Raw genomic sequence first — 26,660 nt, 5'->3', positions numbered from 1 at the left:
TATAACTGCTCTAAATCTAACTGAATTATAATCACTGCCACTAAAACACTCTCACATTGATCCCCTTCCACCTGCCCAGATTCATTCCTGAAAACTAAGTCCAGAACTGTATCTTCTCTTGTTGGTCTTTCTACTGATGAGAAAAGTTCTCCCGAATGTATTTTAGGAATTCTGCGCCCTCTGTACCTTTTATACTGAATTTATCCCAGTTAATATTTGGAAAGTTGAAATCCCCTCCTATTACTGGCCTGTTGTTTCTGCACTTTTCAGTAATTTGCCGACACATTTGCTCTTCTCTCTCCCTCTGACTGTTTGAGGGTCTATAGCAGGAGTCTGGAACCTGCGACTCCGGAGCCACATGTGACTCTTTAACAGCTCATTTACAGCTGCCAACCTTTTCCAGTTGGATCACATTAACATGAAAAAGGCCGAAAAAATTCAGTCAAGGAAAGTAAACTGTGTTTTTATTGTGGGGATAAAAGGCTAATCATTATGTTGTACTTTATAGTTTCAAATGATTATTTAAATGAAAAGCATCATCATTGTCTAAATGAACTTGTTTGAGTGGTACAGCTTCCATTGGAGGAACAGCTTTTATGTTTGTGACCATTATTGTTTCTAATATCACTGAGATGATAAATTATTCTGCTATTACAAACTTCTTTTTTATTACGAGAATCAATAGCTGAAAAAATTGTCTTAATTCTGCACATCTGAATTTAAATTTTTTTTTTAAATTTTGACTTTACTGACAAAATTATACAAAAACAAGTCAAAAAAATGCAATAATTCAGAGTGAAACCTATTCTGATTTTGACTTTTTTTCTATTGATACATAAATTCAATACATGTATTTTATTTATTATATATACAAAGTGTGCATTCTACCAGAGACACTTGGCAATTTAGAAGGTATTTGGTTTAGAAATGCTGAATTTTGGTCTTGACACTGCCAGTAGTTTTTATTTTAGGTAATATTTTTGAAAACAGTCTCTTCAGGTAATAAAGGTTACCGACCCCTGGTCTATATATAGTGCAGCAATGTGATTGCCCCTTTTTTGTTCCTACGTTCATTCAAATGTCCTCATTCGATGATCCTGCTTGAATATCATCCCTCCTCACAGCTGCGATTTTTTCTTTTGACTAATATTGTGAAACCCTTCTCCTTTTTTCTCTCCCTCTCTATCCCATTGGGAAACTCAGTATCAGGAATATTGAGCTGCCATTCCTGCCCTTCTTTCAGACTCATTTCAGTAATAACTGTCATCAAGGCAGCATTTGAGTCTGGAATCAAGAAGCCCGAGCAAAACTAGAGTCAGTGTGAATCAGGGGGAAATCTCTCGACTGTTTGGAGTCATACCTAGCGCAAAGGAAGATAGCTGTGGTTGTTGGAGGTCAATCATCTCAGCTCTAGGACGTCACTGCAGGAGTTCCTCAGCATAGTGTCCTAGGCCCAACCATCTTCAGCTGCTTCATCAATGACCTTCCCTCCACCATAAGGTCAGAAGAGGGGATGTTCGCTGATGATTGCACAACCTTCAGCACCATTCGCGAATCCACAGAAACGGAAACAGACTATCTAGAAATGCAGCAAAACCTGGACACTGTCCACGCTTGGGCTGATAAGTAACAAGTAACATTCGCGTCACACAAGTGAAAGGCAATGACTATCTCAAATAAGAAAGAATCTAACCATCTCCCCTTGACATTCAATGGCATTACGATCGCTGAATCCCCCACTATCAACATCCTGAGGGTTACCATTGACCAGAACCTGAACTGCAGTAGCCCTGTAAATACTGTGGCTACAAGAGCAGGCCAAAGGCTGGCCACCTAGGAGGAAAGGCCAGCAGTTGTATGGGAACACCAACACCTGCAAGTTCTCCTCCAAGCCACACACCATCCTGACTTGGAACTATATCGCCGTTCCTTCACTGTCACTGGGTCAAAATCCTGGAACTCCCTGCCTAACAGCACTGTGGGTGTACCTACCCCACATGGACTGCAGCAGTTCAAGAAGGCAGCTCACCACCACCTTCTCAAGGGCTATTAGTGATGGGCAATAAATGCTGGCCTGGCCAGCGACGCCCACATCCCATGAATGAATAAAAAAAACTACCATATCATACTTCCAAGAGCAGTCGAACACAATTTAACCAGTTGAACATCAAACCATCCACTGTCTTTGTATTTTAGACTAAACCTAGCAAGCGAGGCAAATTAAGAAGTGATGGTGCTCATTTCTAACGATTCAACACCAGCTGCAGTTCATTAACTCAGCTGTCTGTTATCTGATGTGACATATCCAAACACAGAAACACCCACAGAAACATACACATAAATATACACATAGAACACACAAATATACACAGAGAATACACAAATGTACAGACAGAACACACAAATAAATACATGAAACACACAAATATATACAGAGGACACACAAATATACCGACAAAAGACACAAATATATACATAAAACACACAAATATATACAGAGAGCAAAAAATATACAAATAGAACACAGAAATACACAAACATGCAGTGATTAACAGTTTTTCTCTTCTCTTTCAGGCCGAGAGAAGTCTCAACCCACACTGACCCTGATGCCCCCCTCGCCGGAGGAGGTCAAGGCCAAGGGCACTGCCACCCTGGTGTGCCTTGCCGATCACTTCTATCCCGATGAAGTGGGGGTGGAGTGGAAGAAGGACGGTGCAGCCATTTCGGCCGGAGTTCAGACCAGCAATTACCTGCGAGCTTCGGACAGCACCTACAGTGTCAGCAGCCTGCTGACCCTCTCTGGCTCTGACTGGGAGTCCAACGCCCGCTTCTCCTGTGCCCTCACCCACGAGACCCTGTCCTCTCCCCTCAGTAAGAGTGTGAGCAGATCAGAATGTGTGTAGAATGTTAGAGACAGTCCTCAGAGGAGACACAACTTTAAATATAACAGGGGTGAGCTGGGAGGATAAAGGTCATTGTCAGCACGGAATTTCAACTCTCTTCCTTCTCGTGACTGGGTCTGAGACACCTCTGAGGATCAGGGGTCAAGGCACTAAATTGGGACAGTGTAGAGGGGGCTTTACTCTGTATCTAACCCGTACTGTACCTGCCCTGGGAGTGTTTGATTGGACAATGTAGACTCGTGATGCCAAGTAAAACCTCTCTAAGATGCTGAAGACTGTCAGCTGAGCTAAAATAATATGAACCTCAGAAGTCACCGCTCAGTAAACCAGACCTCCTTCCTGCTCACCCTGCAGTTCCAATTTAAAGTTTAGTCTCTGTTTAAAGCGACAGGATTCTCATGTTATTGAGAAAATCTCCACAACTGTTTTAATAAACCTTCATTCTCCCTGTGAATTTCTCCAGCTTCCTCTCACTGAGCTGTTTATTCAAGTCTTTTTACTGTAAATGTAAATCTGTAAAAGGTAATAAACATTAAGAATATTCAGTAAATGTCTCGGGAGTACTTTGGAAATGTCCCACATTCCTGTCAGTTGATTGGCTGTATTTCAGCAAGTGATTCTAATGATTGGCTGGTTAAACTCTCAATCAATAGCACATTAGCATAAGATTTGATTACAAACAGAAATACAAACATATGAATTAGGAGCAGGAGTAGGCCACTCGGCCCCTCGAACCTGCTCCACCATTCAATAAGATCATGGCTGATCTGATTGTAATCTCAACACCACATTCCCTCCTAGCCATGATAACCTTTCACCCCCTTGCTTATCAAGAATCTATCTTCCTCTGCCTTAAAAATATTTATAGACTCTGCTTCCATTGCCTTTTGAGAAAGAGAGTTCCAAAGAGTCACGACCCTTGGAAATAAAAGAATTCTCAACTCTGTATTAAATGGGTGACACCTTATTTTTAAATAGTGACCCCAAGTTCTAGTTTCTTCAACAAGAAGAAACAACCTTTCCACATCCACCCTGTCAAAACCCCTCAGGAATCTTATATGTCTCCATCAAGTCACCTCTTACTCTTCTAAACTCCAGTGGATATAAACCTAACCTGTCCAACCTTTCCTCAGAGGAAAACCTGCACATTCCAAGTATTAGTCTAATAAACCTTCTCTGAACTGATTCCAACACATTTACATCCTGTAGGTGTGTGTTTCGGAGTGTGTGTGGGTTACCCAATACTGTCTGTTCGGTGTGTGTGTCTGAGTGTGTGTGGGTTACCCTGTACTGTCTGTAGGTGTGTATGTCTGCATGTGTGTGGGTTACCCTGTATTGTCTGGAGGTGTGTGTGTCTGAGTATGTGTGGGTTACCCAGTACTGTACGTCGGTGTGTGTGTCTGAGTGTGTGTGGGTTACACAGTACTGTCTGTAGGTGTGTGTGTCTGTGTGTGTGTGGGTTACCCTGTACTGGCTGTAGGTGTGTGTGTCTGCGTGTGTGTGGGTTACCCTGTACTGTCTGTAGGTGTGTGTGTCTGAGTGTGTGTGGGTTACCCTGTACTGTCTGTAGGTGTGTGTGTCTGAGTGTGTGTGGGTTACCCTGTATTGTCTGGAGGTGTGTGTGTCTGAGTGTGTGTGGGTTACCCAGGACTGTATGTCAGTGTGTGTGTCTGAGTGTGTGTGGGTTACCCAGTACTGTCTGTAGGTGTGTGTGTCTGAGTGTGTGTGGGTTACCCTGTAATGTCTGCAGGTGTGTGTATCTGAGTGTGTGTGGGTTACCCTGGACTGTCTGTAGATGTGTGTGTCTGAGTGTGTGTGGGTAACCCAGTACTGTCTGTAGGTGTGTGTGTCTGAGTGTGTGTGGGTTACCCTGTGCTGTCTGTAGGTGTGTGTGTCTGAGTGTGTGTGGGTTACCCTATACTGTCTGTAAGTGTGTGTGTCTGAGTGTGTGTGGGTTACCCTGTCCTGTCTGTAGGTGTGTGTGTCTAAGTGTGTGTGGGTTACCCTGTCCTGTCTGTAGGTGTGTGTCTCTGAGTGTGTGTGGGTTACCCAGTACTGTCTGTAGGTGTGTGTGTCTGAGTGTGTGTGGGTTACCCAGTACTGTCTGTAGTTGTGTGTGTCTGAGTGTGTGTGGGTTACCCTGTCCTGTCTGTAGGTGTGTGTCTCTGAGTGTGTGTGGGTTACCCAGTACTGTCTGTAGGTGTGTGTGTCTGAGTGTGTGTGGGTTACCCTGTCCTGTCTGTAGGTGTGTGTCTCTGAGTGTGTGTGGGTTACCCAGTACTGTCTTTAGGTGTGTGTGTCTGAGTGTGTGTGGGTTACCCTGTCCTGTCTGTAGGTGTGTGTCTCTGAGTGTGTGTGGGTTACCCAGTACTGTCTGTAGGTGTGTGAGTCTGAGTGTGGGTGTGTTATAGAATCATAGAGTTATACAGCACAGAACCAGGCCCTTCAGCCCATCGTGTCTTTGCCAACCATCAAGCACCTATCTATTCTAATCACATTTTCTGGCACTTGGCCCATAGCCTTGTATGCTATGGCATTTCAAGTGCTCATCTAAATACATCTTAAATGTTGTGAGGGTTCCTGCCTCTACCAAGTGTTCAGGCAGTGCATTCCAGATTCGCACCACCCTCTGGGTGAAAATTCTTTTCCTCTAAGCCTCCTGCCTCTTAGCTTCAATCTATGCACACTGGTTATTGACCCCTCCACTAAGGCAAAAGGTTTCTTCCTATCTATCCTATCAATGCACCTCATAATTTTATATACCTCAATCAGGTCCTCCATCAGCCTTCTCTGCTCTAAAGAAAACAACCCTAGCCTATCCAGTCTCTCTTCATAGCTATCCAGTACTCTCAGTAGGTTTGTATGTCTAAGGATGTGTGTATTACACAGTGCAGTCATTTGGTGGGTTCCTCTGAGAATGGGTCTGTTACCCAGTATTGTCTGTAGGTGTGTGTCTCTGAGTGTGGGTGTGTTACCCAGTACTGTCTGTAGGTGCGTGTCTCTGAGTATGTGTCTTACCCAGTACTGTCTGCAGGTGTGTGTCTCTGAGTGTGTGTGTGTTAAACAGTACTGTCTGCAGGTGTGTGTCTCTGAGCGTGGGTGTGTTACCCAGTACTGTCTGTAGGTGTGTGTCTCTGAGTTTGAGTGTGTTACCCAGTACTGTCTGTAGGTGTGCATCTCTGATTGTGGGTGAGTTACCCAGTTCTGTCGGTAGGTGTGTATCTCTGAGTGTGGGTGTGCTACCCAGTTCTGTCTGGAGGTGTGTATCTCTGAGTTTGGGTGTGTTAGCCTGTACTGTCTGTAGGTGTGTGTTTCTGAGTGTGGGTGTGTTACCCAGTACTGTCTGTAGGTGTGTGTCTCTGAGTGTGGGTGTGTTACCCAGTACTGTCTATAGGTGTGTAACTCTGATTGTGGGTGAGTTACCCAGTACTGTCGGTAGGTGTGTATCTCTGAGTGTGGGTGTGTTACCCAGTTCTGTCTGGAGGTGTGTATCTCTGAGTGTGGGTGTGTTACCCAGTACTGTCTGTAGGTGTGTATCTCTGAGTGTGGGTGTGTTACCCAGTTCTGTCTGGAGGTGTGTATCTCTGAGTGCGGGTATGTTACCCAGTACTGTCTGTAGGTGTGTATCTCTGAGTGTGGGTGTGTTACCCAGTTCTGTCTGGAGGTGTGTATCTCTGAGTGTGGGTGTGTTACCCAGTACTGTCTGTAGGTGTGTATCTCTGAGTGTGGGTGTGTTACCCAGTACTGTCTGTAGGTGTGTATCTCTGAGTGTGGGTGTGTTACCCAGTTCTGTCTGGAGGTGTGTATCTCTGAGTGTGGGTGTGTTACCCAGTACTGGCTGTAGGTGTGTGTCTCTGAGTGTGGGAGTGTTACCCAGTACTGTCTGTAGGTGTGTGTCTCTGAGTGTGGGTGTGTTACCCAGTACTGTCTGTAGGTGTGTGTCTCTGAGTGTGAGTGTGTTACCCAGCACTGTCTGTAGGTGTGTGTCTCTGAGTGTGAGTGTGTTACCCAGTACTGTCTGCAGGTGTGTGTCTCTGAGTTTGAGTATGTTACCCAGAACTGTCTGTCGATGTGTGTCTCTGAGTTTGAGTGTGTTACCCAGTACTGTCTGTCGGTGTGTATCTCTGAGTTTGAGTGTGTTACCCAGTACTGTCTGTAGGTGTGTGTCTCTGAGTTTGAGTGTGTTACCCAGCACTGTCTGTAGGTGTGTGTCTCTGAGTTTGAGTGTGTTACCCAGTACTGTCTGTAGGTGTGTGTCTCTGAGTTTGAGTGTGTTACCCAGTACTGTCTGTAGGTGTGTGTCTCTGAGTTTGAGTGTGTTACCCAGTACTGTCTGTAGGTGTGTGTCTCTGAGTTTGAGTGTGTTACCCAGTACTGTCTGTAGATGTGTGTCTCTGAGTGTGGGTGTGTTACCCAGTACTGTCTGTAGGTGTGTGTCTCTGAGTGTGGATGTGTTACCCAGTACTGTCTGTAGGTGTGTATCTCTGAGTGTGGGTGTGTTACCCAGTACTGTCTGTAGGTGTGTATCTCTGAGTGTGGGTGTGTTACCCAGTACTGTCTGTAGGTGTGTATCTCTGAGTTTGAGTGTGTTACCCAGTACTGTCTGTAGGTGTGTATCTCTGAGTGTGGGTGTGTTACCCAGTACTGTCTGTAGGTGTGTATCTCTGAGTTTGAGTGTGTTACCCAGTACTGTCTGTAGGTGTGGCTGCTATGTTTTGAAGATGCAATGGCACGTTTCACTATCACAGACGTCACAAGGAAAAAGGCCTTACTTTGACACTTGGAGGTGAAGAATTAGAATATGGTTTTCCAGCATACGGCCCACGGGCCAGACTTCAGCCCTGCAAAGCACTTCGGTGGGCAGCTCTATTTTTGTGAGGATCCCCGACCCACACAACGTGGCTGTGCCCAGCGGGAGAGTGTCATTCACATCCTGTCTCTGTAATCCACATTGATGGAGAATGAACAGATGGGGAATGGGCAGCAGAGACAGGGGAGCCGGGATTGTAGGGCGGGGAGTGGAAAGCGAGGAGTGGAGCGTGGAGTGGGGATTGGAGAACGGACAGTGGGGAGTGGAGAGCGTGGAGTGGGGAGTGGTGAACGGACAGTGGGGAGTAGAGAGCGTGGAGTGGGGAGTGGAGAACGGACAGTGGGGAGTGGAGAGCGTGGAGTGGGGAGTGGAGAACGGACAGTGGGGAGTGGAGAGCGTGGAGTGGAGAACGGACAGTGGGGAGTGGGGAGCGTGGAGTGGAGAACGGACAGTGGGGAGTGGAGAGCGTGGAATGGGGAGTGGAGAAAGGACAGTGGGGAGTGGAGAGCGTGGAGTGGGAATGGAGAACGGACAGTGGGGAGTAGAGGCGTGGAGTGGGGAGTGGAGAACGGACAGTGGGGAGTGGAGAGCGTGGAGTGGGGAGTGGAGTGTGGGTAGTGGGGAGAGGAGAGTGGGCAGTGGAGAGTGGGCAGTGGAGAGTGGGAAGTGGAGGGTGGGGAGCAGGGATCAGGGACTGGGGAGCAGGCAGTGAGGAGGAGGGAATGAGAGACAAACAGAGAAAGAGAGCAGGGAGTAAGAGAAAGAAGGGGCAGAGAGAGAGGGAGAGAGAGAGACAGAGAGAGGGGATAGTGGGACAGACAGAGGGAGACTGATAGAGAGAGTGGGGAGACAGAGGTAGGGGAGAGGGTGGGACTGAGAGGGGGAGAGAGAGATGGAGGGGGGAAAGAGAGACAGAGAGATACAGAGAGCAAGAGGAGAGAGGAAGAAAGATCAATATCTCTCTGACACATGGACATCATTCTGGAATACACTGCATCGCTACGTCAAGTGTGTGGGCAGAGATTGAGTATTAATGCAAGCAAAAACAATGTCAGGTAGGTCACTAAATCAATGTTCAACATAGTAATGAGAAAGTAAGTCAATAAATTACTTCTCATTTAAAGCTTCTTCATAAAAATGCACATTTGTTATAGTTTTCATACAAGGATACATTTTTAATGCCTTTATCGTCCGAAATGTTCTCACTGGCCCCCTACTGGAGGGTAAAAATTGTAATCTGGCCCCTGACATGAAAAGGTTGGACATCCCTGCTATCAAATCACGAAACTGGAAAGACGTGATCGAGAAACGTCTACAGATTAATTCTGACACACTACAAGATCTTCACACCAATGTTCGAAATGAGCTCACTGTTACAACTACATCTGATCTCATATTACACAACAACTGTATGGTCATTCCACACTCATTAAGAGAATGTGTTGTTGATAAAGGACACCAGGGAATAGTCACTAGCAAACAACTCCTTAGGCAAATGGTTTGGGTTCCAGGAATGAACTGCATGGCAGTGATAAAATCAATCAGTGTTTACCATGTCAACTACCCACAATGTCAAATCTTCATGATCCTCTCGTGATGTCTGAACTACCTCCAGGACCAGGGATTGTGTCAGTGTTGATTTCACAGATTTACCCACAGGTGAACACCTGCTTGTTGTCACTGACGACTACAGCAGATTCCCAATCGTGGAATTAGTTAAGTCAACTCCAACAAAAGCAGTGATTCCAAAGCTTGACCAGATCTTTACCTTGTTTGGAATTCCTCAAACAGTAAGAAGTGACAATGAACCCCCATTCAACAGCAATGAGTTCAGTAAATTCACAAACTACCTAGTGTTCACTCATAGGGAAATCACACCCCATTGGCCAAGAGCTAATGGAGAAGTCGAGACATTTATGTGAACCTTGAAAATAGTGATACGGACAGCTACAGCTGTGAACAAGTCATGGGAGCAAGAGTTATATCACTTTCTTCATAATTACAGAGTGACTCCAAACTCAACTACTGGAAAACCTCCAGTCACTCTCATCTTTACACATCCTCTGTGCACACGTCTTCCTCAATTACCCTACGGAGATAATGATCAACATATACATCAACACGATCGATATCAGAAGGATAGATTGAAGGTAAATGCAGAACGAAACATGAAACTTCGAGGCTACACCACTAAAGCCAGGAGATAAAGTACTTGTGAAACGTGATGGTCATGTTGGAAAACAAACAACCCCTTATAACATCCAACCATTTGTTGTGACCAACACAAAAGGATCAATGATCACTGCTGAGCACGATTCACAAATTATCACAAGAAACGTGTCATTCTTCAAACACTGAAAACACCTCTCGTAAACATTGAATCCAATTTCAGCATCGACACCTCCGATGAAGAACATGAGTTAAATGAGACTTCACCTGATGTCAGACAATATCCTACTTGTGAGAGAAAATGCCCATCATACATAGGTGACTATCTGACGAAGTGAACTATTTATGTGTAAGTTTATAATTTACATTTTTGGAAACAAACCATTGACACATACAACATCTCTCATTTACTGAGAAGGGGAGGAATGTCGTGTTGCAGTGTTTTGAAATTGCATTGAACATTTTGTTAACTTGAAGCCACTGCAGAACACACAGGCTAGCAAAGGGAAAGTGGAAATAAAACAGAATAAAGAAGAAGCCTTTGTGTTTAACAGCCTGCAGTCTCAGTCTCACATATCTCATCCTAAACTCGGCTAAACCTCACTAAGTCCCGAGGACATCACTCTCCGTTGGGCTGGAGTGGGCTGTGAGTGATTGGGCAGTGGAGAGGATCGTCACCCTCTTGGCATCGTGAGGGCAGAAGAACAGGGGGCGAGGCTGCCACGGACAATTGGGTGGCCATGTGACCAGCGGGAAGGCAGCCAGGCCTCTGGCTTTGCTGGACCATTATGTAAATCAAGTGCTCTGTGTTCTCCCACTCTGCAGTATGAGCACTCAAACAGCGGCCACAGGAATGGCTGCCGTGGTGAGTTTAAATTGGACTCACACTTGAACTGCCCCCCAAAACCCCCGTTCCTGCATTAATTAACTGGTCACCACTGTGAAACCCGGAACTCATTTCTGTTTCCCCCCCAGGGACGGGTTTGGGACCCGGAAACAGTCCCGACATCCATTTCCTGCCCCCGATATGAAAATCCAGCCCCATCCACCTGATTGGACAGATTCAAAGAGGGAAATCTGGGGAAAATGGGCACAGAGTAATGAGGCAAAAATACATTCACACTTTGGAGAGGAAAGGGAGATTAGTGATGGGGTAGTTTACAAGGACACATTGGTTGAGTGTGGATTTTTTGAGGAGATGGTGATGGTGATGATGATGATTTTGAGAGCGAGGGGGTCATTACCTGTGGAAAGCCCGAACCTCTGATACCTGAACTCTCCCAGTGAAGCTTTCCCTCGGCTACTTTATCTCTCTCATCATGGCTCCAAACTGTAATCTGAATAATTCCAACGGTTTTCCCTCTGTTTCCTTGTTTTCCTTATTATTCCAAACATATTCCCCTCTGAGTCAGGAATATTTACCTGAACGATGCTGTAATTTTTCTGTCACTACTTTCCATTAATGTCATCAGCTTTTACCAGCGAATCCGAGAATCACACAACACTGTAGGAGGCCATTCAGCCCCTCCGGCCTGTTGTTGGAATCTGCTTTGATCTACATTTTTAAAATTCTTTCTTGGGATGTGGGTGCCGCTGGCCAGGCCAGCATTTATTGCCCATCCCTAATTGCCCTTGAGAAGGTGGTGGTGAGCTGCCTTCTTGAACTGCTGCAGTCCGTGTGGTGCAGGTGAACCCACAGTGCTGTTAGGAAGGGAGTTCCAGGATTTTGACCCAGTGACAGTGAAGGAACAGCGATATACTTCCAGGTCAGGATGGTGTGTGGATTGGAGGGGAAATTACAGGTGATGCTGTTCCCATGTATTTGCTGCCCTTGTCCTTCTTGGTGGTAGAGGTCGTGGGTTTGGAAGGTTCTGTCTAAGGAGACTTGGTGCGATGCTGCAGTGCATCTTGTTTATTTTGAAGGAAGCCTTTATACCCCAGGCCCCTGTTATTTTGCTGAGGGGGCCTTTATTCCTCAGGTCCCCTTTAAAATGCATTTTATAAAATAACTTTATTAAAAACAGATAAATAGAACAAAAATCTAATTAAAATGCCATTCTCAGCATTGATGATGCACTCCAGCCCCTGCGGTGACCACCGGTCGCAGAAGGCCTTGATCGAACCCGCGGACACCACATGCTCCTTCTGCAGGGACACCAGGGCGCGAACATAACCTGGGAAGAGGAGCAGGCAATCAGGGCGGATGGACCCCCTGACGGTCCGCAGCCTGGACCTGTGAATTGCCACCTTGGCCAGGCCCAGGAGCAGACCGATGAGGAGATCCTTCCCCCGGCCCATGCCCCTCTGCACTGGGTGGCCAAAGATCAGGAGCGTGGGACTGAAGTGCAGCCAAAACTTGAGGAGCAGCCCCTTCAAATACTCAAAGAGGGGCAGCAACCTCGCACATTCCTCCATATAAACATGGAACACAAACTTGTCCAGGCCGCAGAAATTACAGGCGGCCTGGGGGTCCATGAACCGACTTAAAAGACTAGTGCATGGGACTGCCCTGTGCAGCACCCTCCACCCCAGGTCCCCCATGTAAAGGGGGAAGACTCCTGCTTAGAGAGACCTCCACTGTGGTTTCCCCTCGCTGCCAGATGTCAACACGGATTGCCAGGCCGTGTCCGGCCCGCTGATGAGGGCGAGGAAGTAGAGAGTGTGCAGGAATAGCCTGTACAGGAAACACCTCCACGCCGATTGGAATGGCACGGAGGGCATTTCCAAGAAGCGGCTCGGTTTGTGCGAGACCGGCTCCCGAGGACGGTTTTGGGGCCTGGTTCTGATGAGCAGTTCCGCCGAATGGGGCTCAGTTCTGCTGGGAACGCTTCGCTCTCCCAAGTCCCCTCGTCACCTGCAATGAGGGGCGTCCCAGAGGCTTCAGCTACTTCTTCACCCGTTGGTCCATCGCCGGAGTTGGCCGCCCGGACAGCCGAGGCGCTCTCCTCCGCCGACGGGGGAACGTGCTGACAGGAGGCGAACATGTTCCAGACTCTGAATATATCCCGGTAAAAGACAGGCAACTCCCTCAGACAGGCACAACTAACGTTCTCCAGTGGGGGCTGCGTGTTGTCTTGAAGGCGGTGCCCTTGGCAGCACACCCCATCTGGGAGGTAGCTCCGTGTACAGGGTCTGAAGGCGGAGCGTCACAGCCTGGGTCCGGACGCACACCAGCGACTGGCCGCCCTCCTCAATTGGGAGACTCAGGACCGCGGCAGAGACCCAGTGTTTCCTCTTGCCCCAGAAGAAATCGAAGAGCTTCTTCTGGATCTTGGTGGCAAATGCAGGAGGCGGAGCCAAAATGGCCAACCATACCACAGCATCAAGGCCACCAGTTGGTTTATGACCAGCGCACGGCCCCTGTCGGAAAGCACTCGGAGCAGTCCTGTCCAGCGCCCCAGCCAACTGGTGACTTTCGCCTCCAATTCCTGCCACTTTGCCGGCCAGGCTTCCTCAGCGGGGCTAAGTTGGACTCCCAGATAGAGGAGGTGCGTGTTGCTCCACGCAAAAGGTGTCAACTCCTCTGGCAGTGAGTCGACCCGCCACTGACCCACCAGGAATCTGGAATATTTCTCCCAACTGATCCTTGCGGAGGACATGGGAAAGGTCTGCCGGCAGTCACGCATCCTCCGCAAGTCAATGGGACCTATGATCGTGAGGAGCACGTCATCGGCGTAAGCCAAGAGGACAACCCACATGGCCAGCCCTTCAACTTCCTGTGAAGCAAGCAAAGGAATGGCTCCACACAGATGGTGTACAATTGGCTGGAAATGAGGCATCCCTGGCGCACTCCTCTCCCAAAGCGAAGGGGCGCCGTCAAGGACCAGTTAACTTTGACCAGACACTCTGCAGTGACGTATAAAAATCGTACCCGGGCCACAAAATGCGGCCCAAGTCTGAATGCGCGCAGAGCCCTGAAAAGGTATTCTTGATTCAAACTGTCGAACGCCTTCTCCTGATCAAGGGAGAGAAAGGCGATCAACAGAGCAATCCTCTGGAAAAGCTGGATCAGGTCTCGGACGAGGAGGATGTTGTCCTGGATGGACAGGCCCTGAATATTGTAGAACTGGTCGGGGTGGATCATGTGGGCCAGCACAGAGCCCAGGCTGGTACTGAGGAGGGAGACCGGACTTTAAGCAAGTGGAGATTGCGCCTCTTCAGCAGCAGGATGATGACCGACCTGCACCACGAGAGGGGCATCTCCCCGGTCGCCTGGCTTTCCGCCAAGGCCCACACGTAATCGTCCCCCAGAACCCATGCATAATCGTCCCCCAGGACGTCCCAGAACATCCTGAGGAACTCCACGGTCAGCCCATCCAGCCCCAGGGAGTTGCCCTTCGAGAGCTGGTGCAGGGCATCAGTCAGCTCTGCCAACGTGAGCGGAGCATCCAATCCTTTGGCACCGGCCGGGCTGACCTGCGGCAGGTCCTCCCACAAAACTCTGCTTGCATCCTCATTGGATGGATGCGGAGAGAATAACACACTGTAATAGGTGCGGACAAGGAGGCCCATTCCCTCCGGATCCGTGATGGAGGATCCGTCATCAGCCAGCAGCTCAACAAGCTGCTTAATGATGCCCTGCCATTTTTCCAGCGAGTAGAAGAAGGGTGAGGCGTGGTCCAAATCTTCCAGTATCTGGATCCACGACCTCATGTACACGCCTCGGACTCTACGAGCTGCAGGTCCCTCAGCGCACCCTTCTTCTCTTTGTACACCTGCCACATGACCGAAGCGGGACTCCAAGTCGAGCATCTTCCTCCCTCAGTGCCCGATCTCGGCTTCCCGCCGAGTGGTTGACCCCTTCACGTACCCCTGACAGAAGACACGGATGTGAGTGTTGCCCACATCCCACCATAGCCTCAAGGAGGGGAAGCCTCCCTGCATCCTTCTCCAATCAGCCCAGAATCGATGGAACGAATCCTGGAATTGCTCATCCTCCAGTAATCGGTTGTTAAAGTGCCAGTACGCGGACCCTTCCCGCGTGCTGAGTGGAATGAGCTCCAACCACACCAGGTGGTTCTGTCCCAGGGCAGCTCCATCTGGACATTGTGTTCTCCCCCAGGGCAGCTCCATCTGGACATTGTGTTCTCCCCCAGGGCAGCTCCATCTGGACATTGTGTTCTTCCCCAGGACAGCTCCATCTGGACATTGTGTTCTTCCCCAGGGCAGCTCCATCTGGACATTGTGTTCTTCCCCAGGGCAGCTCCATCTGGACATTGTGTTCTGTCCCAGGGCAGCTCCATCTGGACATTGTGTTCTCCCCCAGGGCAGCTCCATCTGGACATTGAGCTCTCCCCCAGAGCAGCTCCATCTGGACATTGTGTTCTGTCCCAGGGCAGCTCCATCTGGACATTGTGTTCACCCCCAGGGCAGCTCCATCTGGACATTGTGTTCTCCCCCAGAGCAGCTCCATCTGGACATTGTGTTCTGTCCCAGGGCAGCTCCATCTGGACATTGTGTTCTCCCCCAGGGCAGCTCCATCTGGACATTGTGTTCTTCCCCAGGACAGCTCCATCTGGACATTGTGTTCTGTCCCAGGGCAGCTCCATCTGGACATTGTGTTCTGTCCCAGGGCAGCTCCATCTGGACATTGTGTTCTCCCCCAGGGCAGCTCCATCTGGACATTGTGTTCTGTCCCAGGGCAGCTCCATCTGGACATTGTGTTCTGTCCCAGGGCAGCTCCATCTGGACATTGTGTTCTGTCCCAGGACAGCTCCATCTGGACATTGTGTTCTTCCCCAGGGCAGCTCCATCTGGACATTGTGTTCTTCCCCAGGACAGCTCCATCTGGACATTGTGTTCTGTCCCAGGACAGCTCCATCTGGACATTGTGTTCTCCCCCAGGGCAGCTCCATCTGGACATTGTGTTCTGTCCCAGGGCAGCTCCATCTGAACATAGTATTCTTCCCCAGGACAGCTCCATCTGGACATTGTGTTCTGTCCCAGGACAGCTCCATCTGGACATTGTGTTCTCCCCCAGGGCAGCTCCATCTGGACATTGTGTTCTGTCCCAGGGCAGCTCCATCTGAACATAGTGTTCTTCCCCAGGACAGCTCCATCTGGACATTGTGTTCTGTCCCAGGACAGCTCCATCTGGACATTGTGTTCTCCCCCAGGACAGCTCCATCTGGACATTGTGTTCTGTCCCAGGGCAGCTCCATCTGGACATTGTGTTCTCCCCCAGGGCAGCTCCATCTGGACATTGTGTTCTGTCCCAGGGCAGCTCCATCTGAACATTGTGTTCTGTCCCAGGGCAGCTCCATCTGGACATTGTGTTCTCCCCCAGGGCAGCTCCATCTGGACATTGTGTTCTCCCCCAGGGCAGCTCCATCTGGACATTGTGTTCTGTCCCAGGGCAGCTCCATCTGAACATAGTGTTCTTCCCCAGGACAGCTCCATCTGAACATTGTGTTCTGTCCCAGGGCAGCTCCATCTGAACATAGTGTTCTTCCCCAGGACAGCTCCATCTGGACATTGTGTTCTGTCCCAGGACAGCTCCATCTGGACATTGTGTTCTGTCCCAGGGCAGCTCCATCTGGACATTGTGTTCTGTCCCAGGGCAGCTCCATCTGAACATAGTGTTCTTCCCCAGGACAGCTCCATCTGAACATTGTGTTCTGTCCCAGGGCAGCTCCATCTGGACATTGTGTTCTTCCCCAGGGCAGCTCCATCTGGACATTGTGTTCTCCCCCAGGACAGCTCCATCTGGACATTGTGTTCTGTCCCAGGGCAGCTCCATCTGGACATTGTGTTCTTCCCCAGGACAGCTCCATCTGGACATTGTGTTCTTCCCCAGGACAGCTCCATCAGGACATTGTGTTCTTCCCCAGGACAGCTCCGTCTGGACATTGTGTTCTGTCCCATGGCATCTCCATCTGGACATTGTGTTCTGTCCCAGGGCAGCTCCATCTGGACATTGTGTTCTCCCCCAGGGCAGCTCCATCTGGACATTGTGTTCTGTCCCAGGACAGCTCCATCTGGACATTGTGTTCTGTCCCAGGGCAGCTCCATCTGGACATTGTGTTCTGTCCCAGGACAGCTCCATCTGGACATTGTGTTCTGTCCCAGGGCAGCTCCATCTGGACATTGTGTTCTCCCCCAGGGCAGCTTCATCTGGACATTGTTTTCTGTCCCAGGACAGCTCCATCTGGACATTGTGTTCTGTCCCAGGGCAGCTCCATCTGGACATTGGGTTCTGTCCCAGGGCAGCTCCATCTGGACATTGTGTTCATCCCCAGGACAGCTCCATCTGGACATTGTGTTCTGTCCCAGGGCAGCTCCATCTGGACATTGTGTTCTCCCCCAGGACAGCTCCATCTGGACATTGTGTTCTCCCCCAGGGCAGCTCCATCCAGACATTGTGTTCTGTCCCAGGGCAGCTCCATCTGGACATTGTGTTCTCCCCCAGGGCAGCTCCATCTAGACATTGTGTTCTGTCCCAGAGCAGCTCCATCTGGACATTGTGTTCTGTCCCAGAGCAGCTCCATCTGGACATTGTGTTCTCCCTCAGGGCAGCTTCATCTGGACATTGTTTTCTGTCCCAGGACAGCTCCATCTGGACATTGTGTTCTGTCCCAGGGCAGCTCTATCTGGACATTGTGTTCTCCCCCAGGGCAGCTCCATCTGGACATTGGGTTCTGTCCCAGGGCAGCTCCATCTGGACATTGTTTTCTGTCCCAGGACAGCTCCATCTGGACATTGTGTTCTCCCCCAGGGCAGCTCCATCTGGACATTGTGTTCTCCCCCAGGACAGCTCCATCTGGACATTGTGTTCTCCCCCAGGACAGCTCCATCTGGACATTGTGTTCTCCCCCAGGACAGCTCCATCTGGACATTGTGTTCTGTCCCAGGGCAGCTCCATCCGGACATTGTGTTCTCCCCCAGGGCAGCTCCATCCAGACATTGTGTTCTGTCCCAGGGCAGCTCCATCTGGACATTGTGTTCTCCCCCAGGGCAGCTCCATCTAGACATTGTGTTCTGTCCCACAGCAGCTCCATCTGGACATTGTGTTCTGTCCCAGAGCAGCTCCATCTGGACATTGTGTTCTGTCCCAGGGCAGCTCCATCTGGACATTGTGTTCTGTCCCAGAGCAGCTCCATCTGGACATTGTGTTCTGTCCCAGGGCAGCTCCATCTGGACATTGTGTTCCGTCCCAGGGCAGCTCCATCTGGACATTGTGTTCTGTCCCATGGCAGCTCCATCTGGACATTGTGTTCTTCCCCAGGGCAGCTCCATCTGGACATTGTGTTCTGTCCCATGGCAGCTCCATCTGGACATTGTGTTCTTCCCCAGGACAGCTCCATCTGGACATTGTGTTCTGTCCCAGGGCAGCTCCATCTGGACATTGTGTTCTGTCCAAGGGCAGCTCCATCTGGACATTCTCCCAAAGTTAAATTTCACATAGTATTCCACACAAATTACAATGTTGTGTGTCTCTAGAAGATTCATGGTGAAATGTCCAGCTCTCTGACTCTGTGCTGTTCTCCCATGGGAATTACACTGCACCACTGGGTAACAATACATCCTGGTGTGTTGGTTGCTCCCATGTCCTTATTGGCCATTGAGCATTCACAATGTCCATTAAGGAAAGGAGCTCTGGTTACTGGAGAACAGTGAGTTTGGAAGTTGTGACCGAGACCTTTCTCTGATTGTTGTGTCTTCTGAGAGTTGGAATTGGTGAGTCTGATTGTACATCAGAACCAGCATCAGTCACATTCAATGTTAGGAGGTTCAGCGATGGAATTACTTTCCAGTTTTAAGGCACAATTGTCGGCCACTGGAACTCTGTATAAATTCCACAATAGTGTAACAGGACAAGATTCCAGGTCTCAGACTTAGCAATGAGCTGAAAAGTCACAGAAAGGTGCAGACAAAAAGCAAGTTCCATGTATACAGCACTCTCACTGACAGAACGCAACCTCCCAGTGCTTACAGTCCACAGGGGACAGGGAAAACTGGGATAGAAACTTGGAAAATTTACAAGTTTCTTCCTCAAACCAGGAACAGCCCATACACCACTTTTTTGTTCAGTCCCCAGTTATACACAGAATGCATTGCAGTCTCATGTTTTGTTCATTTAAAACAAAACCTGTCTCTCATTCTGTAATTTGATCTTTGTTATGGGTACGGTGATGAAGTGGATATGATACTCAACTAGGAATCCAGTGGACTAATAATCCAAGGTGTGGGAGTTCAAATCCCACAATGGCTGTGAGAATCATAGGCTCATTGAATGGTTGCAACACAGAAGGAGGCCATTCGGCCTGTCATATCTGTGCCAGCTTTTTCCAAAAGGCATAAAGACAGCATTTGACTGGGTACGGCATCAAGGAGCCCCAGTAAAACTGGAGTCAAGGGTAATCAGGGAAATCTCTCCGCTGGTTGGAGTCATACCGAGCATAACAGAAGATGGCTGTTGTTGTTGGTGGTTAGTCATCTCATCTCCAGGACATCGCTGCAGGAGTTCCTCAGGGTAGTGTCCCAGGTTCATCCATCTTCAGCTGCTTCATCAAAGAGCTTCCTTCAATCATAAGATCAGAAGTGGGGATGTTCATTGATAATTGCACAATGTTCAGTTTCATTCATAACTCCTCAGATACTGAAGCAGTCCATGTAGAAATGCAGCAAGACCTGGACAATATCCAGGCTTGGGCTGATAAGTGGCAAGTAACATTCGCGCCACACAAGTGCCAGGCAATGACCATCTCCAACAAGAAGAATCCAACCAACATTCAATGGCATTACAATCGCTGAATCCCTCACTATCAACATCCTGGGAGTTACCATTGACCAGAAACTTAACTGAAGTAGCCATATAAATACCGTGGCTACAAGAGCAGGTCAGAGGCTAGGAATCCTGCAGTGAGTAACGCACCTCCTGACTCCCCAAAGCCTGCCCACCATCTACACGGCACAAGTCAGGAATGTGATGGAATACCCTCCACTTGCCTGAATGGGTGCAGTTCCAACAACACTCAAGAAGCTTGACACCATCCAGGAAAAAGCAGCCTCTTGATTGGCACCTCATCCACAAACATTCACGCCCTCCATCACCGATGCACAGTGGCAGCAGTGTGTACCATCTACAAGATGCACTGCAGCAATGCACCAAGGCTCCTTAGACAGCACCTTCCAAACCCGCGACCTCTACCAACTAGAAGGACAAGGGCAGCAAATACATGGGAACACGACCTCCTGCAAGTTCCCCTCCAAGTTACATACCATCCTGACTTGGAACTATATCGCCGTTCCTTCACTGTCGCTGGGTCAAAATCCTGGAACTCCCTTCCTAACAGCACTGTGGGTGTACCTACCCCAAATGGACTGCAGCGGTTCAAGAAGGCAGCTTACCACCACCTTCTCAAGGGAAATTAGAGATGGTCAATAAATGCTGGCTTAACCAGCAACATCCACATCCCATGAACGAACAAAATAAGAGCAACTCAACTCATCCCACTCCCCTGCCTTTTCCCCATAGCCCTGCAAATCGTTTCTCTTCAGGTGTTTATCCAATCCCCTTCTGAAAGCCCCGATTGAATCAGCCTCCACCATACTCTCAGACAGTTCATTCCAGATCCTGACCACTCGCTGGGTAAAACAGTTTTTCCTCCTGTCATCATTGGTTCCTTTACCAACCTCCTTAAATTGGTGTCCTATTCCTCCACACAGCGGGTCTTTCTCTCTCTCCAGGCAGGTCACAGCCAAATTCCAAAAATGCCTGCTCTTTGTCCAACTCATTGGTTTTAAAAAGTGTCCAAAGTGAAAGCAAACCTTCCTGAACCAATCACATGACAAGACAGTCTCTCCAGTCATTCAAAGTGTTGCTCTGAGCAGGTCAAAACCCCTTGCTGTTTCCTTGAAACTGTCTGCTTCCCAGTTCTTTTGTACAGAGTCAACATCCAAAAAATTCAGCTATTTGCAGGTCAATGTCCACCAAGTGAAAGTCCTTTTCTCAGTTTTTAAAACACACAGAATTCTAAGTTCTGAGTACAAAAAGTAAAATTCTTGTAACACTATGGTGAAGACAGTGCTGCAGGTGATCAGGAACAATGAAGGGAAATATGACTATTATATACACAAAATGAAGGCTCATGCTAAGACAGAGGTGAGATGGGGAGGAAACGAGAAAGAAGACATACTAGCAAAGAAAGGCGCTATAGGAGGAGAGTCTTGGGATCCCATGGAAGAAGTGGGAGAAATAGCAACGATGGCAGTGGTTGAGCCAGTGAGAGTGAGTGATCTTATAGAAGTGAAAAAGTTGGATCCAGCACTCAGGGAGGTGTTAAACAAACTAGAAAAAGAGGAGACTGTTGAGAGACCCTGTGGAAGAGCTGAAATGGGAATTAAAGAAGGGATGTTATTTAAAAATGGCAAGTGGGTGGTGCCTACAACCCAGAGGGAAGATTTTCTCTGATTAGTACATGGAGGGACCAGGAGCAGGACATCCATGTGCAGAGGGAACATGGAAAAGAGTGAATGTGGTGGGATGGTGGCCTCATCAGACAGAGGATGTGGAGGATTTTTCATAATTGTTGATTTGTGCAGCCAATAATCCAGACCTACAGAGGAGAAAGGCACCTTTGGGGCACACCCAAAGATTAGAAGGACCTTGGCAGTGTGCATATAGATTTTATAGAATCTCTTCCAACTTCCAGCAGTGGGAATAAATACTGTTTATTCTGGTTGATAACTTCACCAAATGGGTTGAGGCAGTTCCATGTAACGCAGCTACCCACTGAAGTATCTCGAAAATCCTGGTGAAGGAGATATTCTCCAGAAGGTGACTACCACGGATCATGGGATCAGATCAGGAAAGACACTTTACTGGAAAGGGAATGCCAGTGACTTTGAAACTGCTGGATATTGAAGGGAAATAGCACATAAATCATAATCCACAGTCCTCAGTAATTGTAGAGCACATGAATAAAACCCATTTGGCCCGTCATTTCTGTGAACACCTGGAAAGCATAAATGGGATTGGACAAAGTCAGCATGGGTTTACGCAAGGGAGATCATGCTTATCAAATCTACTGGAGTTTTTTGAGGCTGTAACTAGTAGAATAGATAAGGATGATAAGGATAATAGATAATAGATAACCAGTGGATGTGGTGTATTTGGATTTTCAGAAGGCTTTTGATAAGGTCCCACGTAGGAGGCTCGTGGGCAAAATTAAAGCACATGGGATTGGGGGTAATATATTGGCATGGAATGAGAATTGGTTTACAGACAGGAAACAGAGTAGGAATAAATGGGTCTTTTCTGAGTGGCAGGCAGTGACTAGTGGGGTATGGCAGGGATCAGTGCTTGGGCCCCAGCTATTCACAATATCTATTAATGACTTGGCTGAGGGAACCAAATGTAACATTTCCAAGTTTGCAGACGACACAAAGCTGGAGGAGGGGGGCGGGGGGTGGGGTGCGAGTGATCTGTGAGAAGGATGCAAAGAGGCTTCAATGTGATTTGCACAAGTTGGGTGAATGGGCAAATGCATGGCAGATGCAGTATAATGTGGATAAATGTGAAGTAATCCACTTTGGTTGTAATAATAGAAAGGCAGATTATCTGTATGGTGATAGATTGGGTAAGGGGAAGGTGCAACGAGACCTGGGTGTCCTTGTACACCAGTCACTGAAAGCAAGCATTCAGGTGCTGCAAGCAGTTAGGAAGGCAAATGGTATGTTGGCCTTCATTGCAAGAGGATTTGAGTACAGGAGTAAGGATGTCTTACTGCAGACGAGAGTGGTCCTAAAGGAAGGGTGCTAAATTGGGGGAAGGCCAACTATACCAAAATTCGGCAGGAGCTGGGGAATGTAGATTGGGAGCAGCTGTTTGAAGGTAAATCCACTTTTGATATGTGGGAGGCTTTTAAAGAGAGGTTGATTAGCGTACAGGAGAGACATGTTCCTGTGAAAATGAGGGGTAGAAATGGCAAGATTAGGGAACCATGGATGACAGGTGAAATTGTGAGACTAGCTAAGAGGAAAAAGGAAGCACACATAAGGTCTAGGCGGCTGAAGAAAGACGAAGCTTTGAAAGAATATCGGGATTGTAGGCGCAATCTGAAACGAGGAATTAAGAGGGCTAAAAGGGGTCATGAAATATCTTTAGCCATCAGGGTTAAGGAAAATCCCAAAGCCTTTTATTCATATATAAGAAGCAAGAGGGTAACTGGAGAAAGGATTGGCCCACTCAAGGACAAAGGAGGAAAGTTATGCGTGGAGTCAGAGAAAATGGGTGAGATTCTAAACGAGTACTTTGCATCGTTATTCACCGAGGAGAGGGACATGACGGATGTTGAGGTTAGGGACAGATGTTTGATTACTCTAGGTCAAGTCGGCATAAGGAGGGAGGAAGTGTTGGGTATTCTAAAAGGCATTAAGGTGGACAAGTCCCCAGGTCCGGATGGGATCTATCCCAGGTTTCTGTGGGAAGCAAGAGAGGAAATAGTTGGGGCCTTAACAGATATCTTTGCAACATCCTTAAACACGGGTGAGGTCCCGGAGGACTGGAGAATTGCTAATGTTGTCCCCTTGCTTAAGAAGGGTAGCAGGGAAAATCCAGGTAATTATAGACCAGTGAGCCTGACGTCAGTGGTAGGGAAGCTGCTGGAGAAGATACTGAGGGATAGGATCTATTCCCATCTGGAAGAAAATGGGCTTATCAGTGATCGGCAACATGGTTTTGTGCAGGGAAGGTCATGTCTTACCAACTTAATAGAATTCTTTGAGGAAGTGACAAAGTTGATTGATGAGGGAAGGGCTGCAGATGTCATATACATGGACTTCAGTAAGGCGTTTGATAAGGTTCCCCATGGTAGGCTGATGGAGAAAGTGAAGGTGCATGGGGTCCAAGGTGTACTAGCTAGATGGATAAAGAACTGGCTGGGCACCAGGAGACAGAGAGTAGCAGTGGAAGGGAGTTTCTCAAAATGGAGACGTGTGACCAGTGGTGTTCCACAGGGATCCGTGCTGGGACCGCTGTTGTTTGTGATATACATAAATGATTTGGAGGAAAGTATAGGTGGTCTGATTAGCAAGTTTGCAGACGACACTAAGATTGGTGGAGTAGCAAATAGTGAAGGGGACTGTCAGAGAATACAGCAGAATATAGATAGACTGGAGAGTTGGGCAGAGAAATGGCAGATGGAGTTCAATCAGGGCAAATGCGAGGTGATGCATTTTGGAAGATCCAATTCAAGAGTGAACTATACAGTAAATGGAAAAGTCCTGGGGAAAATGGATGTCCAGAGAGATTTGGGTGTTCAGGTCCATTGTTCCCTGAAGCTGGCAACGCAGGTCAATAGAGTGGTCAAGAAGGCATACGGCATGCTTTCCTTCATCGGACAGGGTATTGAGTACAAGAGTTGGCAGGTCATGTTACAGCTGTATAGGACTTTGGTTCGGCCACATTTGGAATACTGCGTGCAGTTCTGGTCGCCACATTACCAAAAGGATGTGGATGCTTTGGAGAGGGTGCAGAGGAGGTTCACCAGGATGTTGCCTGGTATGGAGGGCGCTAGCTATGAAGAGAGGTTGAGTAGATTAGGATTATTTTCATTAGAAAGACGGAGGTTGAGGGGGGACCTGATTGAGGTGTACAAAATCATGAGAGGTATAGACAGGGTGGATAGCAAGAAGCTTTTTCCCAGAGTGGGGGATTCAATTACAAGGGGACACGAGTTCAAAGTGAAAGGGGAAAAGTTTAGGGGGGATATGCGTGGAAAGTTCTTTACGCAGAGGGTGGTGGGTGCATGGAATGCATTACCAGCGGAGGTGGTAGACGCGGGCACGATAGCGTCTTTTAAGATGTATCTAGACAGATACATGAATGGGCAGTAAGTAAAGAGATACAGACCCTTAGAAAATAGGTGACAGGTTTAGATAGAGGATTTGGATCAGCGTAGGCTTGGAGGGCCGAAGGGCCTGTTCCTGTGCTGTAATTTTCTTTGTTCTTTGTTCTTTATACAGGGCCTTGGTGAGACCAAGTATATTGTGCAGTTTTGGTCTCCTTATCTGAGGAAGATGTTCTTGCCATGGAGGGAGTGCAAAGAAGATTTACTAGGCTGATTCCTGGAATGGCAGGATTGACGTATGAGGAGAGAATGGATCGACTCGGTCTATATTCACTAGAGTTTAGAAGAATGAGAGGGAATCTCATAGAAACCTATAAAATTCTAACAGGACTAGACAGGCTAGATGCAGGGTGGATGTTCCTGATGGCTGGGGAGTCCAGAACCAGGGGTCACAGTCTCAGGATATGGGGTATGGCATTTAGAACCGAGATGAGGAGAAATTTCTTCACTCAGAGGGTGGTGAACCTGTGGAATTCTCTACCGCAGAAGGCAATGGAGGCCAAGTCATTAAAATATATTCAAGAAGGAGAAAAATATATTTCTGAATGCCAAAGGGATCAAGGGATATGGAGAGAAAGCAGGAACAGGAAACTGAATTAAACTATCAGCCATGATCTTTTTTGAATGGCGGAGCAGGCCTGAAGGGCCGAATGGCCTATTCCTGCTCCTATTTTCTATGTTTCTATGTGCTGGTTCTCAGAATGAGCAATTCAGAGTGTGCCACACTCCCGCCTTCTCCCCGTAGCCCTGCACATTCTTCCTTTTCAGACAATAATAAAAAGGCAGTGGAAGCAGAGTCCTTAAATATTTTTAAGGCAGAGGGAGATAGATTCTTGATAAGGAAGAGGGAGAAAGGTTCTCAGACGGAGGTGGGAATGTGGAGTCGTGGTTACAATCAGATCAGCCATGATCTTATTGAATAGTGCAGCAGGCTCGAGGGGCCGAGTGGCCTCCTCCTGCTCCTAATTCCTATGTTCGGATGCTTGTATCTGCTTCCACCACACTCTCAGACAGTGCATTTCAGATTCTAACCACTCGCTGTGTGAAAAGGTTTTCTTCATGTCTCCATTGCTTCTTTTGCCGATTATCTTAAATCTGTGCCCTCTGGTTCTCGATCCTTCCTTCAGTGGGAACAGTTTCTCTCTATCTACTCTCTCCAGACCCCTCATGATTTTGAATACCTCGATCAAATCCCCTCTCAGCCCCAGCTTCTCCAATCTATCTACATAACTGAAGTTCCTCATTCCTGGAACTATTCTTGTGAATCTTTTCTGCACCCTCTCTAATGCCTTCACATCCTTCCTTTCGTGTGGTGCTCAGAACTGGATGCAATGCTCCAGTTGACGATGAACCAGTGTTTTATACAAGTTTAACATAACTTCCTTGCTTTTGTACTCTATGTCCTTACTGATAAAACTTAGGATGATGTATGCTTTATTAACCACCCTCACAACCTATCCTGCCACTGCAATGATTTACACACGTATACACCCAGGTCCCTCTGTTACTGCACCCACTTTAGAATTTTACCCTTTATTTTATATTGTTTCTCCACATTCTTTCTACCAAAATAAATCACTTCACACATTTCTACATTAAATTTCATCTGCCACTTGTCTGCCCATTCCACCAACCTGTCTATGTGCTTTGGAAGTTCTACACTATCCTCCTCACAATTCACAATGCTTCCAATGTGATCACAAATGACAGAATCTTCCCACACTGACAGTGAGTGAAATACACAGCACATTCAGACAGACACGAACCACATCCCTATCCTATTAAATGATGCACTAACTTTGTTTCTCAGTGAAATCAGTAATAATCAACATCACAGGAACCAGCTCGGAAATTATTTTCTCGAAACACAATTTCACTTCAAGCACAAATGCCCAGCAAGCTGTACAAAGAATGTTACTGTTTATA

At 47.9% G+C, this 26,660-nt stretch overlaps 1 gene segment (V, D, J or C); it reads left to right on the top strand.

Moving 5' to 3' along the window:
- LOC137373115 (Ig kappa chain V region Mem5-like) overlaps window positions 1–3,453 on the top strand; it is a 111,776-nt gene extending 108,323 nt beyond the window's left edge. The window contains 1 exon segment of the V gene segment in view: window positions 2,575–3,453. Within this exon segment, the coding sequence occupies window positions 2,575–2,903 (329 nt within the window).
- Window positions 3,454–26,660: the final 23,207 nt, after the last annotated feature.

The sequence above is a fragment of the Heterodontus francisci genome, chromosome 8, assembly GCF_036365525.1.
Source record: "Heterodontus francisci isolate sHetFra1 chromosome 8, sHetFra1.hap1, whole genome shotgun sequence".
Lineage (NCBI taxonomy): Eukaryota > Metazoa > Chordata > Chondrichthyes > Heterodontiformes > Heterodontidae > Heterodontus > Heterodontus francisci.
Note: the sequence above shows the minus strand (reverse complement) of the source record. Positions and strands in the feature narration are given on the sequence as shown.